The sequence below is a fragment of the Juglans regia genome, chromosome 16 (assembly GCF_001411555.2).
Source record: "Juglans regia cultivar Chandler chromosome 16, Walnut 2.0, whole genome shotgun sequence".
Taxonomy (NCBI): domain Eukaryota; kingdom Viridiplantae; phylum Streptophyta; class Magnoliopsida; order Fagales; family Juglandaceae; genus Juglans; species Juglans regia.
The window spans coordinates 24,848,356-24,871,082 of record NC_049916.1 but is presented as its reverse complement, the minus strand read 5'-3'; the positions used below and the strand labels follow the sequence as shown (position 1 = coordinate 24,871,082).

Here is a 22,727-nt window from a genome sequence, read left to right as displayed (position 1 = left end):
ACAATAAATAATAAATTCAATATCAATATTACCTCTGACCTAACAATATTATCGGAAGGGTTAGGTTTCGAGATGAATAGGAAGGGGCGGGCTAGGATTAGGGTTTCGGGATGAACGGGATTGGGGCGGGCTAGGGCTAGGGTTTCGGGATGAACAGGATCTTCGGTGGGTTAGGGTTTGGGGATGAGAATGATTGGGTCGGGTTAGGGTTTGGGGATGAGAATGATTTGGGGCGGGTTAGGGTTTGAGATAGGGAAACTGACCATAACGAACCTTCCTTTAGATTTTCCTTTAGATCTTCGGAAGATGCTTTCGACGAGACGCCGTGGTGGAAACGGTTCTGAGGGAGATGAACCCTAACCCGCCGCTGAGTCCCAAAGGGGGAGGGACGCTGAGTCCAAGCTGCTGCTTCGCGCCGACGGAGTCGAGGAAGGAAGGTTCGTGCGGAAGAAAGACAGATTCTCGAGAGGGATTTGAGGGAAACTGAGACTCTCTGCGAACGAGAGAAGAGATGGAAACTGGGGAGGAAGATACAAGTGATTCAAGAGAGGAGTCGGGACACTGAGGCGAGTAAAATGATGTGGATGATTAAAAACAAAACGAACCGTTTTGTTTTTGCCTTGCCACGTAAGCCGCGTTTGCTCGCCGACTGCATAAGGCGCTTGCAACAAGCTTTTCTCATAGAGTTAGGGGGGGCAGAACCTGAACAAATACTCACTAGGTCTATGTATTCACACCTGTCTTAAGCAAAGTTAGACAATGTCAGCAGCTTTTTGTGCCAGACTGCAAGCATAAAAAACATGAGCACCAAGTCACCAACCTTACCCAAAATTTTTGATAATCCAACCCCTGAAAACCATACCCTACATAATAGTCAAAGGTTTTAATTTTTCCAACCACTGATTGCAACCAAAGCCTTCTAATGCGTGGTCAATCAAAAACTACACCATGCACCCTTTTGAGTTCACACTTCAAAAAATCTGAAAATTTTCCTGATTTGGATGAAGAACAATTCGGGGGTCCGATCTATATTATCTGTGTGATGCGTTTGGTTTTGGTCACAGCTCAAAGTCAGTTGAGCGAAGGAGGGAGGCAAGGCAGAGGAAAGAGGGGAGGCATGTGATGGGGACTGAGGAGGTTGGAAGGCAGGGAAGAGGAGGGAGGGACAGATGCTTGGCGTGAAGAAGATGGAAACAAAAAATGAACACTTGACAACAACAAATAGCAACATCTAACACGTTGAGTTAAAGACAAGGTGGGGGCTGGCGTTGGGAGGCAGTTCTTTTATTTTTGTCTATGATGCATACAAGATATATTCTATTTATAAGCGGGTGTGGATAACATACTTAGGTTGCGTTAAGATAGTAAGGTGATCTCAGAAATTTTGTAAAATAATGAATAATAATTAAAAAATTTTGAAATTTAAATTTTACAAATTAAATTTTACTATTTAAGTTATGTGTATAGTAGCTGAGAAAAAAAAGTTATGTGTATAGTATACTCTACATCAGTTTAAGAATAAAATAACTCGACAGACAAATATTATATACCAAAGGGAACCCTAAAATCTAGTTTGATGGAATTGAGATTATTTTTAATTGTATGATAGAATTATAGTATATATAACCTTATAACGTGCTGTAAAGGATTTTAGGACAATGAATTTTACATGAATATTAATATTTAATGCTATATTAATTTCTCTTTCTTGTCCGAAACCATCTCATTTTGTCAAGAAATTAGAAAGGATTCGGATTGAATTTATCATAAATTAGTTCAAGTAGTTTCTTGTTTAAGAGCAAATTATTGTTGAAACAGCCAAACAGTGGTGAAAATATTAATTTTTTTACTTCTGCCAATTGTTCATTTGCTTTTATTTTATTTTTTAAAATTTTTATTTTTAATATTTTATGCAATTCTAGAATGAGAAATTGCTCGATTTAGGACCAATATTACTACTACTCTTCTTTCTCTTTCTTTTGTGTTGTTTCGTACATTGAAGATTATTGTCGTCTTTAATCTCTCTCTCTTTCTGTTTCCATTCATTTTTATTTCTTCCTCTCAAATCCTTCGCCAAAGGCTCTCTCCCTTCCTCCCATTTCTGCATCATCTTGGGTTTGGTTTTCTCGCCTCGCCTCTTCTCTTTCTTTCTTGGTTTCTTTATTTTCTCTCCTGAAAACGTGAACATAAATACAGCTTTCTTTGATCACCTTGTCTGGGCTAGTTCTTTGTTTCCTGGCTCAGGTTTCTCGTATAGATCCATCTGCTCGGTAAGTTTCTCTGGATTTATCTTTTTTTTTTTAGTTGACCTTTTTTGATTGATCGGTTGGCGATAAGATCGGATTTTGATTATTCTGTTAGAAATTTCCGTCGTATCTCTCTCCTTTTCTTTTGAGTTTTATTCGTGAAGCTAAATTCTTTTGGAAATTGTGGGTTAGTTTGTTTTCTGCTATTTGAACTCCATACGCAGCTGGGTTTTGTATATATCTGTTTTTGATTTTTTAAAAATCATTTTGATAGAGCTATTAGCGAAGATATTAGCGCTCATAGCCTCTCAATCCCAATTTGACCGTCTTTTTTTTATAACTCCCTCCCCCTCTGTATTGATTTTCTTTGCAGGATATTGATTCCGTGGTAAGTTCCACGGAAAAAGGTAGAAACTTAAGCATATTAAGAAAGTTTTTTTTTTTTTTTTTTTTTGGTGCTTGTTTTGTTGTTGCCAGTTTAAAATCGTCCAACTTTCGCATGATTGCTTTGCTGGACTAGATCTTTGCCCTGGTGGGTGCAGGGTTATACGTTACTAATGAATTTATTTGTTGAAATGTTGTCCAGTTTGGCTGTTTCATGATTATTTACCCTGCAAGTAGAGGCTTTGGGGTAGTTGGGATTGTGATTTTCGGAACTGCATGTATATCTTACGAGTCCTGAAGCTAATGATGCCTGGTTGACCTAACTTCTTTTTGCCCATTGAGTTTAATGCTTATTCGTGGCTGCAATATTGTAAAAGATTAAGCGGGCTATTTTATTCCGCCTCTGGTGGCTTCATTGGCCATTGCGTTCTGCTTCTGCAAACTGTTACTTTGTTTCTTGTTGCTATGCAACTACTGTTGCTTTGATAATATTATGTTGATCAATGGAATAGCAGCTGATGTTTGGATGATCTAACACCCTTCATGAGTCAAGTAATACAAAGTGTCAATTCTCAATCTTTCTTTATGTTTGTGTATTTTGGCTATTTTCTGTGGCACAAGGCTTGCTTCATTCTTGAAGTTTCTAAGTATCTGAGAAACTTCACGACACCTTTAAATCTAGCATCATGGTGAATGTAACGCTGGGTCCTGGATTTCTATTCGTTTAGTATTAAATAGAGATAGGGATCTTCTCGTATACTCCAGTTTTAAGAAAGTCTTCCAATGCTGCCAAAGTTTTCACTTTCTCGAAAGAATCATAGCCTTTCATAGGTGGCTTAGAAGTACTTTATATACTTCAAAATCTGTTACTCCATCTGATGGGCCTACAATGGCTGAAAACAACTGCAAGTTCAGAATATCGTGCTTCTACAGATTTTAAATGGTTCTAATTTACAACATACACTGGGCAGTGGAGCAACAAATAACTAGTGCAAAAGAAATTCTAGGAATTGAGTTCCAAGATTCTGTTGAATGGCAATGCCGACCAATTGACTACTCCATGCATAAGACTCCAGTGCATGAGACTTTTATGAAGACCGAATGAAGGGCATTTTCATGACCCTATGATCACTCTACCCACATTCCAATTTAACCTGCCAGAATTTAATGAAATGAAACAAGATATGACTTGTTCATGGCAAGATCATGAATCTAAGCTTAACCTGCACTTTGCCTTTAGGTCAAGTTGGCTGCACTTTCCAATGGAATACATTCATATAATAATTTTCTACTCCCTTCACCACTGCCTAGTGTTTTATTGATAAGTTGGTTTAGAGTTTACTGACTTCCGAATCTAATGATAATTGTTGCTGTATTGTATCAGGTGTACCAAAAGTGTACTTGGCTTACCATCTCTGTTGGAGATTTCTTCAAGATTTTTACTTGTAACAAAGTTGTTATTAGCCTAATGCAAGGGCAAAGGGGTAAACTTGGTGGTTTTCCTAAAACCTTGGAAATTTGATTGTGGATCTACTCCTAGTAATGCTTCCAAAGATCAGCATATATGCTGGAATAATATGCGAGATCCTGCTGGAAACTGAATACCAGACCATATACCATCACCTGGGTTTACAAAGGCTGCATACCTAAATTCTGCTAACTGTCAGCAGCAGATGTCGAATGAATGGAGCTTGGGTGAGCCTAGTTCTAGCAATTCCCAGAATGAGGTCAGGTGTGATGAGCGGAAAGCAGAATTTGGATGGTCATCTTCAGGAAGTGCTTGTCCTGCAGCTGGTCCAAGGTTGGAAGAATGGAACTGTGAACCATCTAATACAAATGGAAACCCTATGTTTGCACAAAGTTCCAATTCTAATGTGCATACTCAGAATCTCAACTTAAACACAGATCCAATTGGTCATGGTGGTGATAATAGTCAAGCCATGGGATGCCCTAACATACACAAGTCTATCAGATCTGAAAATCGGTGCATTCCACCTGCAAGTAGTTCTGATCATCATGTACTTCCTTCCAGACCCAGTGGAGTTTTAGTGACCGAGAATGATGGCGGACCAGGCTGTTCAATGGAGGGTCGCCGTGTCCCCTGTAAAAGAAAAGCTCTTGAAGCAAATGCTGGACAGTCTTCTGTTTCTGGAAGTTCTAGCTACTTTCACCCTTCTGAAAATAGTGCATGGTCTGCTGTGCCTGCTCGCTTTAATTTGAGCAGCAGTTTAGGTGTATCTGCTACACCCGAACAGGTGAACCCAAGATTCGGGCTAGGCACAATGGAAGTAGCTTCTGATTTCATTCCTGATCTAAGTTTGGCAGGAAGCTTCCATAGAAATACCCGTTTAAGGATAAATCCTTCAAATCAACAAGAGTCTATTGCCCCTACTTTAATCTCTACAGACAATGCTGTTAGGCATTCTAGTATTTCATCTTCCCTGCTGTCACCAAGACTTCTTCCAGTTGGTTATTCTTTGGACTTGCGGTCAACACCTGCTTCTGATCGTATGACTCCTCAAAGTCAACCGGTTTTGGTCCATGTTCCTACATTGCCGCGAAACGTGCAAGGTTACAGGTGGAATGGAGGACCTAGCTTGGGAGCTGGCAATATCACAAGCTCTATGGTTTCTGGAGATAGAGATTATGTGCCACATGAAGAAATGGGCTCAAGAAGCATGACAAGAAACCTTTCGGAACATCCTTTGTTTATGCCTGCTATCGAACTGAGAAACTTGGTTCGAAACCCAGCAAATAGGGGTTCAACTAGTGGAAATGTGAGTATTCCTGGAAATGTTGCCTCTACATCTCGACCTGTTCCCAGTTCAGGTGTCCATCCATCATATGCTCCTACTTTAGCTCCTCAACATAGTCCCCCACAATTCCAACGAAGATTTTCTGAATATGTTCGCCGGTCATTGATGTCTTCTGCTGGCTCTGAATCTGGAGGCCAGAGGAATAATTATTCCCCACTGGGTTCGGGTCCTGTTCCGTCACAAGAAATTGGTTTTTCATCTGGACCTGGTAACCCAGGCCATGCTCAGTCACACCCAAGGTCAGCATTGTGGGTAGAGAGACAAGGTGATGGTGGTCTTGGAATCCCCTATTTATTGCGAACATCTGCTGCAGCCAGTGAAGGAAGTAGCAGACTTGTATCCGAGGTATGTTTGAGAACTCATTTTACATATGACGTTTGCTTTTTAAATTTAAATATTTGGACTCTTTCATGTGAAGCATCTAGTGTCAAACCCAGTTTTATTTTTTATGTTTTGATAAGTAATAAGAGAAAAGTTTGTTTTATATTAAATGGTTGAGATGGCACATCATCTCGTGATTAGTGACTATAGCAAAAGTCATCAAATATGTGGATTTGTGTTTCATCAATTACGGTCATATGGGTCTTGCATGCTTTTAATAACTGTGAGAGTTGTTTAGATGGCTGGTGAATCTATGCTTTACATCAATAAACTCAACCATTGAATAACTTCATCTCTAGCAAAAATTGTGATTTCAATTTTCCTATAGCTACATTATGTTGATTTCCAAAAGTGCATTTCATAAATAATTCCTGTTGCATTCAAGCAAGCAGATCTTTGACAATATTCATCCTAGAAACACGGAGACTTTTCTAGTAAAAAAAATCCTGAGCTTGACTGCTACTTTATGACATACTGTTCTGGTGAATAGTAACAGTCTGGCTTTCTGAATGTTCTCACATGCAGTTACTTCAGTTAAGTTTGTTGATTGGATGTTTGTTCAAGCTGAAAAGTAGAAGTGAAAAATCTAATCGGGTATTTTTTTCCCATTTCGGCTTTTATTTTTTACAACATTTGTAGCAGTTACACTGGTTTTATGTAAATTAGTACTCTTTGATTTCAATTTTCAAGTCATCTTGGCAAGCAAGTGTTCATCTGAAACTTTGTTATTTTTTGAAGCAGATTCGCAATGTCTTGGGTCTCATGCGTAGGGGCGAGAGCTTGCGACTTGAGGTTGGGTTTCTACCTTAACGGTGTCTACTCACCAACCACACTTATCAAGAGAATGCTAGAAAAGCCTAGGAGAAAGACATTTTTGCTGACTTAAACAGCCTTGCATGAATATACTCTTATTTCATTTGTGATCCACTGATGGTGGCAAATGGATGCTTTTCTGACATGTGACTCCGCCTTTTTATCAGGATGTTATGATCCTTGATCAGTCTGTGTTTTTGGGGGTGGCTGATATTCATGATCGGTATAGGGATATGCGACTAGATGTTGACAACATGTCTTATGAGGTAAAGTATACAATAAATTGAACTATACTTTTTATTTACCTGTTTATGTTAGTCATTGTTTAAGTACTACAACATTTATTTTGAATTATAGGAGTTATTGGCTCTGGAAGAGCGCATTGGTAATGTTAGCACGGGATTGAGTGAAGAAACAATTTTAAATCGATTGAGACAACGGAAATGTTCAATTGCAGTGGGGTCTCAGCTTGATGCAGAACCATGCTGTATCTGTCAGGTAAATGACGTACCTGATTCGGGTTTGCGCTGCTTGTTTTCTTCTCTTTGCCCAAATGACCAGTTTTCCTCTCTTTCTGAATTATTGTTTATTCATATGCAGGAGGAATACAATGAGGGAGATGATCTTGGAACTCTGGAATGCGGCCATAATTTTCATGCTGACTGTATAAAACAATGGCTGATGCAGAAGAATTTGTGCCCCGTTTGTAAAACAACAGCCCTGACGAAATGAGAGGTGAACATTCACTTTCTGGATATTTGTTCTCATATTGGAAAGAGGGCTAACCGTGAAACTGTGTCGCCCATTTGGAACACAGATGCATATTGTCTGCTTCACCATGACACCACTTACTCAAGAGCCAGAGTAAAATTTTCCATTTTGGGAGATTGTATTCTAGTCAGCCATGTCCTTGTAGAGGCGGCAGATGTGCGATTAGAAAAAATATAACTAGTTTTGAAATTTCCATTTATCAACAAATGATTACCTTGCAATATTTATTAAAAATTCAGCCTTTTGGCATTACAGATTGGAGATGATCATGTCAGATACGTTGTTTTTGTTTTTATTTTTTATTTTCTAGTACAGATCAATATAAAAAGTAGATAGCAATGTTCTTGCAGTCAAATTTCTTGATATCCTCAGGGATGGATATACAGAGCTGGAATGGGTCTAAAACCAGCGAGTTTTCTGAAAGAGAATGTTTAAGCTGTCAAACAAATCCAATTAGAATGGAAAATTAAAAATAACCCCTAGTTAGTAGGGATATGGATTAGCAATCTCATCTGCTATGGAAATGATTAACATGTTAAAATTTCCATCGTGACTTGGTACTTAGGATGCTAAGAGCTTAGGCCATGATTGGATTTATTCTCAACTATCATTGATTCAATCCTCACAAGCCTGTTTATGCTATAGAAATCTAGTTCAGAATGTTCCTCGCTGCCATGATGCCTTTTCTCCTTATTGTGAACTGTCTGAATCCATTATAGGAAGGGAAGTTGAGCAAAAAAACAAGTATCAATGAGTCAAGCAGAAAGTCTACACGCCACTCATGAAAAAGGGTATTCCAAAAGTGCTCTCCTTCTGTTTCAACAAAGGATTCACACAGTGGGTTGGAAAGTGTGAGTCAATATTGGGAGCTATGAACAAGGGCAGCTCAAGTCGGTAACATCATGTCCCAAGCAATTTAATTTCCAGAGAAATAACATAAGTCTATTTTGGAGTTGTGATTTCCTTTGCTATTTGCCAATCTGGTTTCGAAATGTGGCAATATTCATGCTATCATAGTTGTCACTTAGCCAATGGGCCCTCGGGCCAAATGACACTACTCCTGATCCTTAGGTACCATGCTTGGGGTCAACAGTTGATGATTCGACCCCAACTACTACGGCTCTAGTATTCTCTTGAGAAAATTGTCTAGAAGAAAAATCCAGTTCAATCCTTGTGCCAATCGAACAAATCCATCAATTTTGGGGACCTAATGGTCTTCTCAAATGTCATTGAAATTACCATTTCGTACATGGAAGTGGGAACCCTTTTTACCCAACTCTTTGGTTTTAGTAATTATCCTTTTTGCTATCCAAGAATCAGAAGTTTTGGGTTGGGCACTAAAACGTTGGTGTGTAGATTGCATCAGAGATTCAGTAGAACGAAGGGGGAATTAATTGTGGGTTTTTTTAAAAGGAAATCCACACAATAAGCTTTTTCCAGAAATACTTGTCATCTAATTTATTCATTGATAAGGAAAAAAAAAAAAAACGTGAATGCTGATTAAATTGAGAATAAAATAGAGTCTTGGGTCTTGAATAGTGATTTGATTAATATGATTTTATATGGTCGATGAGATTTATATTCAAATATTCCTTTTTAAAACGTATTGATTTGACCTCATAAGCGGGACTGCTACACCATAGGATGTTGCCGCCCCAAGCATAACTCCTATTTCTTCTAAATAATCTCCTAATTGTTTTAGAGCAACTAGAAAGATATTGTTTATCCATAAAGAATTCAGTTCGGATATACCTATCCAGAAGATTTCGACTGAAGTTGATTGGCAAATAGATATATAGACTATTCTATGAATAAAAGAGGCTATCCAAGAATTTACAATGAAATTTTGACAATATTTTTATTCCAGCTTTGTCCTTTTGTTTTGGGTGTTTTCCTCTCGTATCCCTCTGTTCTTTTAATTTCCGATTTTGCTTTTCTCTTCCAACTTTGTTTCTTTTTTTTTTTTGTCCCACATGATTTTGCTTTATTCATTTTTTACATTTTTAACCTCAGAACATTAATTGCTTCACCCACTTCTTCCAGCTTTTTTTGTGTATTTTATCTTTTTTTATCCTTATGTTTTCACATTTTTTTTCCCGTGAGAGTATTTTAATCTTTATATCACGTGGTATGATGTTATGTTAGTGATATTTTCCCTCCATAAGCATTTTGGATCACACAAATCCATCTCTCATTCTCGGCTTCGTCTCCCTCTCGAGTTTTCTCTCTTAACTTAGACCCACTCTCTTTTCCCTCTCTCTACCTCGCGACCCTCGATTTCTCTTCATCTTGCTGAAACCCAAACCACCGAAGCTGTGAGACCCAGCCCCAATGCCTCTCTCTCCCTATGTTTCCATCATCTCGACCTCAACTTTTGCGATTTCTAGCCAAACCTGCTGTTTCTCTTCTCGATCTCCTCCATCACGCCTTAGAAACGGTGGTTTTGGTATCTCTCTCTCTCTCTCTCTCTCCACCGTCCATTGCTAGAGAAGCCTAGCTCTGACTTAGTTTTTTTTTTTTTTTCTATTTTTTTATGTGTTAATTTGTTCTAGTCAATTTTTGGTCAGGATTGTTCTATGATTTTCTGTTTCTGAGTCTAGGTTTAATTCTTGGTTTTTCTTGAATAGGGTGTTGGAGGCCCCGATAGCTGAAGCCTCTGCTCAGTGTAACACACCTGATAGTTGGTGTTTGGGTGACTAGAAAATATATGAGAAAATACAAGAAAATTACCCACTTTGAGGAGAGCACCTCCATTGAAGAAAGGAAGAAGATGATAAGAGAAGGAGAAGTAACATTTGCATTAACTTTTCTGGATAGGTCATTTCGGTAGCTGCAGTGAACATATATGCTAGAATCTTGCCCAACATCTGGAAAAGGCCCCAACCTTGATAAAACATGACCCAAAACTAATAACTAACAGACTGGATAAAAAGAAATAACAAGCTAACGGCCCAGCTACTCTATGGCCCACTTCCTTACATAACATAAAGAAAAACAATAAGTAAAGTAATAGGCCCAAATTGGCCCATGGCCCATGGCCCATGTATACTATTCCTGGACTGTGACAAACCGTTTCCCATAGAAGCATATTGTCCACAAGGTGCGGTCACGATTGTCTCACCACCTGGGTCAAGAACAAAAATTTTCTTTATACTAACAACCACTTCACGTTTCACAATAATAACCCCGTCAATGGGTGTTGCTGCATATCCAAGTAGATATTGATCTAACCAGACAAGTGAGACATCTTGGTAAGTTGCCCAAGCAACAGCAAATGCTCGATAATTAAGCAACCCATCAAGTTTGCAAGCCCCTATACTGCCTTTGGAAGTTCCGTTGTCCCCCTTTTCAAAGAATGTGAAAGCTTTGAGTGAATGCCCATCAATGCCCATATTTTTAAGGTGAACTGAAACAAACTCTCCATGAAGATCTGTAGAAAACTCCAGGCTAGTTGGGCCACCACCAACAATAGCAAAATGACACTTTGTACTATGTGTAATATTGGGTAGTAGAGGAGTGAATGCTAAATAATCACAAGGTGATGCCACTTGCACCTCATATGAGGAGTTCATCAGAATCTTAATAGTGTCCTGGCCATCACAATTCATTTCCATGGGAGTTATTTTCCTTCCTCTATCAAAGGGCTTAAAAATAACTTTAAGTGACAAAAAATCAAGTAGTTGATGGGCAATTCTTGTATCTCCTAAAACTTGCAACCCCATATGAATTTGCCATTTCCCTTCACCAGAGATTAAAAACAAAGTAGAAAATAACTCATTATAATCTTCCACGTTATGAAAAGATGAATAGCCTTTACCCACACTTTCCACATCTTGCTTCTGTAAGTTATTCAATGAATCTATACAGGGCTCAGGTGCATGAGAATCTACACAATGATTTTCATTAACTAGTAAAAGATTAGTCTCACCCAAGTCTTCATTAATCCATCTTGAAGGAAATGCATGATTCTTAATAATCTGCTTCAGAAGCCCTTTGTTGAGGGAAAAATGTGTTAATTGGCATATTCTTATGAAAACCTATGTAAAGTTGAGTTGTAACAAGTGTTGATGCATTGGTACATGAAAAAGATTGAAGTGTGCTCAACATGGCTCGACTGGCGCTCGAGCGGAACCTTCCAGAGAGGTTCGCTCGATGGGCGCTCGACCTGGCGCTCGAGCGGAACCTTCCAGAGTGGTTCGCTTGATGTGCGCTCGACGCAGGGCTCGAGCGGAACCCAGACAAAGTGGTTCGCTTGAGGTGAGCTTGACGTGGCGCTCGAGCTGAACCCATCCAGAGTGGTTCGCTCGATGTGCGCTCGACGCAGCGCTCGAGCGGAACCCAGACAGAGTGGTTCGCTCGAGGTGAGCTTGATGTGGCGCTCGAGCAGAACCCATCCAGAGTGGTTCGCTCGATGTGCACTCGACGTGGCGCTCGAGCGGAACCCATCCAGAGTGGTTCGCTCGATGTGCGCTCGATTTTGCGCGCGAGCAGAACTCATCCAGAGACGCTCGCTCGACCTTCGCTCGACACCTCGCTCGAGCCAATGTTCAAAGACAACCTAAAATTCATGTTTTGAGCGCCGTGACTTGCTGGGACTATAAATAGAACAGATCATTTATGTTCTGTGGTGTGGAAAAATAGTGAAAAACCCTAAGTGTTTCAAGAGCCAAAGAGAGAAACCTATTCCTCACCTTGTGAATCTCTTTTGGACAAACACAAATCCACCACACCACTCTCAAGATCAAATCTCATTCAAAGTCCATTGAAGTGGACGTTTTGTTGGCCGGAAGGTTTCCGGAGCTGCTGTTGATGCAGAAATCGAGAGGTTCTCGTGGAAGGCTATAGAAGGTCGGAGTTCCGACACTACATGCGTGTAGAGATCGAGTGGGTCACTCGTGATGTTGCAAGCCAAGTTTAGAAACTACAAAGGTTTTGTGAGTGTTTCTATATTGGTTGTAATGAACTTTTTCGATAGTGGATTTTAGGTGGTGCCTTACACCCGGAGTGATTTTAGAATTTGAAGAAGTTCTTCAAATGAGTTTCCACTTCGTGACCAAAATCATTGTGTTAATTATTCTTGTTCATTGATTAACTGTTTATTTGTTTCTATTTTTGAAAAGACCTTCAAAATTGGAATACACCTATTCACCCCCCTCTAGGTGTAGTGATTGGTAGAACCACTGTTTTTTCAATTGGTATCAGAGCGGGTTCACTCCGCTGGGATTAAATTCCTGAGTGTGATCCTGTTGTAGTGGTTAAAATGGAGAAGTCTCAATCTCTCACATCGCCACCTTATTTTGATGGAAACAACTATGCTTATTGGAAAGTTCGAATGAGAGCTTTCCTAAAATCTGTGGATGAACGAGTATGGGTTTCTATAACAAAGGGATGGAGAGAACCAGTCACTATTATTGAAGGAGTTCAAACCCCCAAAAGTGTGGATAATTATTCTAGGGATGAAATTAATGAGTGTGGTTGGAATAGCAAAGGCCTGAATGCGATTTTCATGGCTGTGTCCCAGGAGGAGTTCAAGCGAATCTCCATGTGTGAGAATTGCAAAGAAGCTTGGGACATTCTTGAGGTCACCCATGAGGGTACCAAGGCTGTAAAGAATTCTAAACTTCAAATGCTGACCACAAGTTTTGAAGAACTGAGAATGAAGGATGATGAAACATTTGATGCTTTTTATGCCAAATTAAATGATGTCGTCAATTCTCGTTTTAATTTGGGGGACAGAATTCCTGAGAACAGAATTGTGAGAAAAGTTCTCAGATCACTCCCTGAGAGGTTTCGTCCTAAAGTTACTGCTATTGAGGAAAGCAAAGATCTGGACAGTATGAGAATTGAAGAATTGGTAGGCTCTCTGCAAACATATGAACACACTCTTCCTGTGGATAAGAAACACAAGTCCATAGCCCTCAATACCATTAGAGAGGAGTCAAATGAGTCATCCGATGAGTCAGCTATGAGTGACAGAGAAATAGCTTTTTATGCTAAGAAGTTCAGGAAACTGTTTGTGGCTAGAAACAATAAGAACCAGAGGCCAGAGAAGAAAAAGTTTGAGAGATATAATAGATGCTCAAGTTCAGGGAACAAGGAGAGAAGCACTGAGAAGTACACTAGAGCTAATAAAGACAAGGTACAATCAAGGGTGCAGTGTCATGAATGCCATGGATTTGGACACATTCGTCTGGAATGTGCAAATTACAAAAAGGTAAAAGAAAGAGCTAAGATTGCATCTCTAAGTGAGAGTGAGTCAGAGTCGAGTGAATCATCAGATAACTCTTCGCCAAAAGGAAATCTTAACTACATGGCATTCACTACCTCTGTTAGCAGCAAAAGTCAATGTAGTGAATCAGTGTCTGATGATGGGAGCATATCTGGAAATGAATCTGGGTATGAAGATCAGTTGCAAGAAGTCTACGAGAAGCTGTATAAGGAATGTGTTAAATTGAGAAAACGTAACAAAGCGCACATTGAGGAGATAGACTTCAACAAACGAGAAAATGAAGGACTTCAAGGCAAATTAAATGAAGCCATTGGTCTAACTGATCAGCTGAAAATGAGGAATGTATCTCTAGAAGAGGAATTAAAAAACCAAGAAAGTGAGATGATTCTGTTGAAGGATAAACTGAAATCCGTGTCCACTGGGAAAGAAAAGCTGGATGAAATCCTGAGGTCAGGAAAGCCTCCTGGTGATAGGAGTGGACTAGGATATGATACAGAGAAATCTGATACAGCTACTACCTCAAAAGTCTCCTATAAGAATGAGAAGAAAACTGTGTTTGTTCGTGAGTCTGTTGCAAAAGGGAATGCTAACCCATCTAACAAGGGTAAGAAATCCTCTCATGTAAAAATGGGTGTTCAGTCTCATGATAAATCAAGAGTTCGAAATACAAGCCCTGTGTGTCACCACTGTGGTAAGACTGGTCATGTTGTAGGAGACTGTTTTAAATTGAAGAGATGCACCATGTATGATCATCATACACGCTCTCAAAGTAGAGGTGTGTACTCACAAAAAATGGGTAGAAATCCCAGAACTGCTCCTAAGTATGTCTCATCTTTCAGGGGACAAAGAGATCACAAAAAGAATTACGTGTGCCATAATTGTGGTAAGGCTGGTCACATTCGACCAAACTGCTATGAGCTTAGGAGGAATCCTATGAGAGATGGAAATAGTGAATCGAGAAGAGGACATTTAAATCTTTGGAGTCAAGTCAGGGCCCTAACTAGACAAAATGAGATGCTAAATGTCAAGATAGACCAACTGTCAACTAGCAAAAAGGACATCTCTCCCAAAGTTAGAAAAAAGTGGGTCAGAACTGAAAAAATGCACACGTGCCATGTGGCACACATTGCTCTAAAGACCAGAGACACCTACATGTGGTATCTTGATAGCGGGTGTTCTCGCCACATGTCGGGTGATAAAAGTCTATTTAAAACAGTTGAAGAGTACAAGTGTGGAACAGTAACATTTGGAGATGGGGGAAAAGCTGATATAATAGGAAGGGGTGAAATTGAAATACCTGGACTACCCGTCTTGAGAGAAGTCCTATTTGTTGATGGATTAAAAGCAAATCTCCTAAGTATAAGCCAAATGTGTGACAATGGTGCAGAAGTCCGTTTTTCAAAAGATATGTGTATTGTTTCAGATAATAATGGAAATTGCATGATGCAGGGAACAAGGACATCTGATAATTGTTATGGCATTGCCTCTAAACCTCAGTATAGTTGCAATAGTGCTAAGAGTGAAACTACTGACCTCTGGCATCAAAGACTTGGACATGTGAATCACAAAAATCTATCTAAGATTGCCAAGAAAGAGATGGTGATAGGATTTCCTGAGCTGGGTAAAGTAGAGACTCCTGTTTGTGGGTCATGTCAGTTGGGAAAACAAGTTAGAACAGCTCATAAGAACACAACGGCTATCCTAACCGAACGACCATTAGAGTTGCTGCACATTGATCTTATGGGACCCTCTAGAACTGAGAGCTTGGGGGGAAAGAAATACATACTGGTAATGGTAGATGATTTCACCAGATACTCCTGGGTAGAATTTCTGAGAGAAAAAGGTGAAGCTCCTAATGTGATTAGAACTTTGTGCAAGAAACTTCAGAATGAGCAAGGGAAAGCAATAGTCAGAATTATGAGTGATCATGGAAGAGAGTTTGAAAACTCAAATCTTGAGAGTTTCTGTGATGAAGAAGGTATCAGTCAAGAATTTTCTGCCCCTATCACTCCACAACAAAATGGAGTGGTCGAAAGGAAAAACAGAGTTATTCAAGAAATGGCACGGGTCATGATTCACAGTAAAAGTGTACCTACTCACTTCTGGGGAGAAGCTGTGAACACAGCATGTCATATTGTGAATAGAGTCTATCCACAACCGAACACTTCCAAAACACCATATGAGATGTGGAAAGGAAAGAAACCTAATGTGAAATACTTCCGGGTTTTTGGAAGTAAATGCTATATTTTGAGAGATAGGGAAAACTTAGCTAAGTTTGACCCTAAGAGTGATGAGGGAATTTTTCTTGGATATTTCAGAAACAGTCGTGCTTATAGGAGTTACAATCTACGCACCCAAACCGTCATGAAATCCATAAATGTGGTGGTGAATGATGCTCCTGGAGAGGAGTTGAACAAGGAAGAGCAAACCCACACACCGAGTGAAACTGGACAAGAAGATTTTGGTACACTGAATCAGAACTTAGAGACCTCTTCAAGTGAAAAAGTGAGTTACCAAAAGGAGCCCTCTTCAAGAGTAAAGTTAAATCATCTTCAGGATAACATCATAGGACACATAGATGAAGGAATGAGGCTGAGGAGGAAAGTGATAAATCAATTGGCTTACTCAAGCTACATCTCACAAATTGAACCAAAGAGAATCGAAGAAGCCTTAAATGATGAGAATTGGTTGAATGCTATGCATGAAGAAATAAACCAATTTGTGAGGAATAATGTGTGGTACTTGGTGCCAAGACTAGAGAATCACAATGTCGTGGGTACTAAGTGGATATTTAAGAATAAGTCGGATGAGAATGGTACAATAGTGAGAAATAAAGCAAGATTGGTTGCTCAAGGGTATGCACAAATGGAAGGAATAGACTTTGACGAGACCTTTGCTCCAGTTGCTAGACTTGAATCTATCCGGATATTATTCAGCATTGCATGCCATATGTGTTTTAAGCTGTATCAAATGGATGTCAAGAGTGCATTTCTGAATGGGATCCTCCAAGAAGAAGTGTACGTCGAACAACTAGAAGGTTTTAATGATCCAAAATATCCTAATCATGTCTATAGGTTGAAGAAAGCCTTATATGGTTTGAAACAAGTTCCTAGAGCTTGGTATGAGAGGCTTACTTCATATCTTGAAGATCACAATTTTCTGAGAGGAAATGTTGACAGAACATTGTTTATCAGAAAAGTTGGAGAAGACATAACAGTTGCTCAAATCTATGTGGATGACATTGTATTTGGATCATCGATTGACGCCTTGGCTCTTGAGTTTGCTGAAGAAATGAAAAATGAATTTGAAATGAGTATGGTGGGTGAACTAACATTTTTCTTAAGACTCCAAGTGAAACAGTTAGATAATGGGTTGTTCATATCTCAATCCAAATATGCAAAGGAATTAATCAAAAAATTTAGATTAGATGGGAAAAGCCATGCCAGAACCCCCATGAGCACGAGTGTTAAGCTTAGTACTGATGGGTCAGGCAAGAATGTTGAGCAATCCTTGTATAGGAGCATAATTGGGAGTCTACTGTATCTCACTACAAGTAGACCAGACATTGCTTTTAGTGTTGGGGTCTGTGCTAGATTTCAAGCTAATCCTAAGGAATCACATTTAGTAGCTGTCAAACGCATACTTCGCTATGTAAATGAGACAGTCAATTATGGGATCTGGTATTCTAGAGACTCTAATACTGAGCTTGCAGGCTATTCCCGATGCTGATTGGGCAGGTAATGCAGATGATAGGAAAAATACTTCTGGTGGGTGTTTCTATGTCGGCACAAACCTTGTTGCCTGGATGAGCAAGAAGCAAAACTCCATATCGCTGTCTACGGCTGAGGCTGAATATATTGCTGCAGGCAGCTGTTGCACGCAATTGTTGTGGATGAAGCAAATGTTGTGTGACTATGGCATTACTCAAGGTATGATGAGCATTTATTGTGACAATACTAGTGCCATAAACATTTCAAAAAATCCTGTCCAACACTTTAGGACCAAGCACATTGACATTAGACATCATCTTATTCGAGAGCTGGTAGAAACACGTGTTGTGACTCTTGAGTACATTCCCACCGAACACCAACTAGCCGACCTTTTCACTAAACCTTTGGATGAGCTTCGGTTTGAATTACTTAGAAAGGCTATTGGTATTTGTGCATTGACCTGAGGGTTGAAACATGCATAACATGCATTGCATGCTTTACATGCATTTTTTTTCTTTTGTTTTTGTTATTTTGTGATTATTCATCTTCTTATTCCATTTTTGGTATTACTGCCTTTACATGCACTCCATGGTTGTGATATTTAGTTATTGGTGTTGTTAATTCTAAAAATCTAGGTGCATGTGTCTTTTGAAAATTGTATCATATATCTATGGCTTACAAAGGTTTGAAACATGAGTATCAGTTGTAATCTGTGACTAGCTTCACACACTTCACTCCACGCTTAGTCAATCGACGTTTCACCACCGTGAGTTTTTAGGGAGGCAATCAAAAGTGTTAGGAAACTCTACCTACACACATAAGTGACCACGGGCTAGACAACCTCATTATTGTTCCCTTCTACAAAGAAAAAGAAAAGGAGATGAAATTGTATGTCATTGAAAAGAAAAAGGGATGTTGTTGCAAATTAAAAAAAAAAAAAGAAGGGTAAACAAGTATCTTAACATTGATACAGATAATCAAACAGAAGCATCTAGGTTCTAGCAGCATTGGGTTTGACTTTCTGCATCATGGAAGAGTTTCTCAAACACTTATGGTTTCTTATACAGCCCAACCCCACTCACACCTTTTGGTTGAAATTTCTTGATTAAGCAAGGAATTTGTTAACACGGCTGTCTTTATTACTTGTGATACTTTGTTTTTATTACCTGCGTGTTTTATAAGGACATGATGCCTTTCTACATTTGATGTGTGTGAATGATTTAAAAATTAACCTCATTAATAGTTGGATCACACTGAATTTTTTTAGGCAGAAAAGTAAAATTTTCTGGGCAGCCGCTCGAGCGAACTTAAAAGCCGCTCGAGCGAACGTGCTTTAAAAAGCCCCGCGCCCCTTATTTCCCCTCTGCACCGTTTCCTCTCCCCACCCCGTGCGATAACCTCTATCGTTCTCTCCGTGTGGTTTCTTTCATTTTCTCCCAAGAATCTTGCTTCAATCACGGTAAGTCTCTTATTTCTCCCTCTTCTCCATCATTTTTGGTCATTTTTTTCCATTTTGCATCATACATTTCCATACTCATACATTTCGGAAATTAGGGCTTGATTTGGGGATTCTGAAATGGAACCTTTTTTGTTGGTTTGTTTGCTGTTTGGATGGACCTCTTGGTTGTCCATTCCTATTGTCTTTGTATTTAGGAGGTTCTTAGAACCCCCAAGGGGTTTTTCATTTGGTTTGTACTTGGATGCACTCCAAGTGCTCGGTGAAATGCATCAATGAAGTTTGATTTCCTATTTTCATGTTGCATTGATATTGCATTGTCCCCATGGTCACTTTTGTCTATCCTAGTAGTGGGATAGTGTTTGGCATTGAGGTTTGGGACCTCCATTGGGTTTAAAACCCAATATTGGCTTAGTTGAGTTTGAAGTGCTCAAAATTGCAAAATGGGTTGTTATATTGTGTTAGTGGGCATGTGCAGTGTGCATTGTGCATTTTGACATAGTTTTAGCAACATTCATGACTTGTTTTTGAAATTTTTTTTTAAACATAAGTTTGGCTTGGTTCACAATTAGGCATGTGCATTCATCAAACATTGGGCATTTCACATTACCTTTAGCCTTGTCTAACGGTCATTGATTTTGTCCAGCTTCAGTCATGTCTCGAAGAGTTCGTTCACGCCAAAATCCTCCAACCCCCGCTCAAGCACATTTTCGCAATCCTCGTGCAAGATAACTTTACGCTCAAAATTTTTCCACCCGTTCTCTCATTGTCGAGCGTGAAGTTCTCCTTGGTGAGCTTTCTGAGACTGTCATTCCCCGCATTTTTGAGTCTCGCCAGTGGCTGGCCTTGACCACTGGTCATCCCACTCCTTCTGTGGAGTTGGTTAAGGAGTTTTACTCCAATATTGATGCCATCTCTGATGATGGCTCTTTTGAAGTCAGTCTCCGGAACATTGTTTTCCGGGTGACTCCGGGCATGGTTGCGGACTTGCTACATGCCCCGCGAGTGGCAAACCCCACATATCCATATACACGGACTTCTCCTCCAAGTTTGACTGTCATTGTTGAATGTTTAATCGGTCCATTTTCGAGTTGGGATGGTAAGTCACCCATTCTCACCTCTCGTTTTTCACTCGAGTTTCTCATTCTCAGTAGGATAGTCCTTACAAACCTATATCCTACTGGTCATCAGAGTGATGTCGGTCCTGACCGCGCCACTCTTTTGTATGCATTGATAAATGATGTCTCCATTGATCTGGGGAGTCATCTGTGTCGTGTCATGCTTGAGGCGTTTAATTCCCTGAAATTACGGACTGGCTTGCCTCTCGCCTGCCCCATCACTAGGATAGCCCTCTCTCAAGATGTTATGCTTCTTCCCAATGAGCCTAGAGTTCCTCTTAAGGCTCCCATTGGGCGTAGGACCATGCAGTTGAGTCGTTCTCACATTACCCCTCACCCACTGAATGTTGAGCATCCTCCTCCCAGCCATCCACGTCTCAGCCATCCACCTCTCAGCCATCCAGTTCACAGCCTCAGGGCTCGGCACCATTCATTCCTACAGCGGGATTAGTCGATCCCAGCCTTCAGCAGGTCCTTGAGTACCTTGCCCGGCTTGAAGCTCGGTTTGAAGCCCGTTTTGATCCTCTTGATGCCAAAGTTGACAGCTTTCAGCAGCTTGTGACTAAACGCTTCAACGACATTGAGGAGCGGCTTGATGAAGATGATGGCAGTCAATCTGATGGGGATAGTTGACACCCTTGGCGTTTGTGACAAAAAGGGGGAGTATAGATTAAGGGGCAGTGGTATAGAGATTTAGGGGGAGTAGCAAGAAAGCTGTTGGGGCAGCTTTTGTTTTGTTTTGTGGGGGAGCAGCTATTTTTATTTGTATCACATGCTGCTCATGCTACCATTGTTTGTCTAAATTGAAAACAATGTATGTTTTAATTCTTAATGAAAAGTCTTTTCTGAGAACTGTGCTACAGGTGTTTATGCTTATGAGATTATTTCTTGCATATTGTTATTGGTACGTTTAACCGTTTGCTAAGTTTGCAGAAATATCTCAATGTGCTCAAGACTTTTTGCCTGAATAATGGGAATCCTGATTTGTGTGTGTTAGGATTAGGTCCTATGTATAGGTTAGAGGTTTTGTCACAGAAATGCCAAAGGGAGAGATTGTTGAGGGAAAAATGTGTTAATTGGCATATTCTTGTGAAAACCTATGTAAAGTTGAGTTGTAACAACTGTTGATGCATTGGTACATGAAAAAGATTGAAGTGTGCTCAACATGGCTCGACTGGCGCTCGAGCGGAACCTTCCAGAGAGGTTCGCTCGATGGGCGCTCGACCTGGCACTCGAGCGGAACCTTCCAGAGTGGTTCGCTCGACGCAGCGCTTGAGCGGAACCCAGACAGAGTGGTTCGCTCGAGGTGAGCTTGACGTGGCGCTCGAGCTGAACCCATCCAGAGTGGTTCGCTCGATGTGCGCTCGACGCAGCGCTCGAGCGGAACCCAGACAGAGTGGTTCGCTCGAGGTGAGCTTGATGTGGCGCTCGAGCAGAACCCATCCAGAGTGGTTCGCTCAATGTGCGCTCGACGTGGCGCTCGAGCGGAACCCATCCAGAGTGGTTCGCTCGATGTGCGCTCGATGTTGCGCGCGAGTAGAACTCATCTAGAGACGCTCGCTTGACCTTCGCTCGACACCTCGCTCGAGCAGTCTCAGAAGATAACGTGGGCTCGACACCTCGCTCGAGCCAATGTTCAAAGACAACCTAAAATTCATGTTTTGAGCGCCGTGACTTGCTGGGACTATAAATAGAACATATCATTTCTGTTCTGTGGTGTGGAAAAATAGTGAAAAACCCTAAGTGTTTCAAGAGCCAAAGAGAGAAACCTATTCCTCACCTTGTGAATCTCTTTTGGACAAACACAAATCCACCACACCACTCTCAAGATCAAATCTCATTCAAAGTCCATTGAAGTGGACGTTTTGTTGACCGGAAGGTTTCCGGAGCTGCTGTTGATGCAGAAATTGAGAGGTTCTCGTGGAAGGCTATAGAAGGTCGGAGTTCCGACACTACATGCGTGTAGAGATCGAGTGGGTCACTCGTGATGTTGCAAGCTAAGTTTAGAAACTACAAAAGTTTTGTGAGTGTTTCTATATTGGTTGTAATGAACTTTTTCTATAGTGGCTTTTAGGTGGTGCCTTACACCCGGAGTGGTTTTAGAATTTGAAGAAGTTCTTCAAATGAGTTTCCACTTCGTGACCAAAATCATTGTGTTAATTATTCTTGTTCATTGATTAACTGTTTATTTGTTTCTATTTTTGAAAAGACCTTCAAAATTGGAATACACCTATTCACCCTCCCTCTAGGTGTAGTGATTGGTCGAACCACTGCTTTTTTACCCTTGTTTAGGGTCCAATAAAAGATTGCTTCCTGCTTCCAGCTTTGAGATTTTTATTGTATTGAACCGACATGTTCAAATGGATCGTCACTACTTTCGCTGGAGGTTCTACAAAATGATCTCACAAGCTTCATAACATAAAGTCCGTGCCTCTCGTCTTCAGTCTATAGCAATGAAGCAATACCAGCATCCAACTGCATGAGATTGACTACAAGCATCACCAGTAATTGCCCATTGCCAGAGTCTGGCTTGTGTAGGTTTTCCATGGCCATTTTGATCATTCCCATTTCAACCATCCTGTTGACTGGGAATTCAAGACCACTTTCTAGACTCATTGGGCTTGCTTTGTTAAATACCAAAAAGGCATTGTGGGTCTTCTTTCCAACGGTATTGAACTCTTTCACCCTTCCATGACCATCAAGACAAGTGTATGCATGTAGAAAAATACCTGTTGATTGTGGTGAGTATGCTTTTATATATCGATCATCTAAACTCAAGGTCACGGTGTAGTCCTTTTCAGCC

At 40.3% G+C, this 22,727-nt stretch overlaps 1 protein-coding gene across 2 annotated transcripts; it reads left to right on the top strand.

Annotated features, from left to right (window-relative positions):
- Positions 1 to 1,986: 1,986 nt before the first annotated feature.
- Positions 1,987 to 7,706, top strand: LOC108990388 (probable E3 ubiquitin-protein ligase RHG1A). Of its 2 annotated transcripts, XM_035686396.1 has the most exons (7): positions 1,987 to 2,270; positions 4,015 to 5,791; positions 6,353 to 6,421; positions 6,569 to 6,619; positions 6,808 to 6,906; positions 6,998 to 7,138; positions 7,241 to 7,706. In XM_035686396.1, the coding sequence occupies exons 2-7, from the start codon at positions 4,304 to 4,306 to the stop codon at positions 7,370 to 7,372; spliced, it is 1,980 nt and encodes a 659-aa protein (XP_035542289.1). In that variant the 5' UTR covers positions 1,987 to 2,270; positions 4,015 to 4,303; the 3' UTR covers positions 7,373 to 7,706. The 2 variants fall into 2 exon arrangements, with proteins under 2 accessions (XP_035542289.1, XP_035542290.1); XM_035686397.1 differs by lacking the exon at positions 6,353 to 6,421.
- Positions 7,707 to 22,727: the final 15,021 nt, after the last annotated feature.

Bases quoted from the DNA above. Each gene is read 5' to 3' on its own strand.
- LOC108990388 (XM_035686396.1), top strand. From the start codon at position 4,304: ATGTCGAATGAATGGAGCTTGGGTGAGCCTAGTTCTAGCAATTCCCAG. The intron at 5,792-6,352 runs GTATGTTTGAGA...TCTCACATGCAG, and splicing joins GTAGCAGACTTGTATCCGAG to TTACTTCAGTTAAGTTTGTT. The intron at 6,620-6,807 runs GTTGGGTTTCTA...CCTTTTTATCAG, and splicing joins GCGAGAGCTTGCGACTTGAG to GATGTTATGATCCTTGATCA.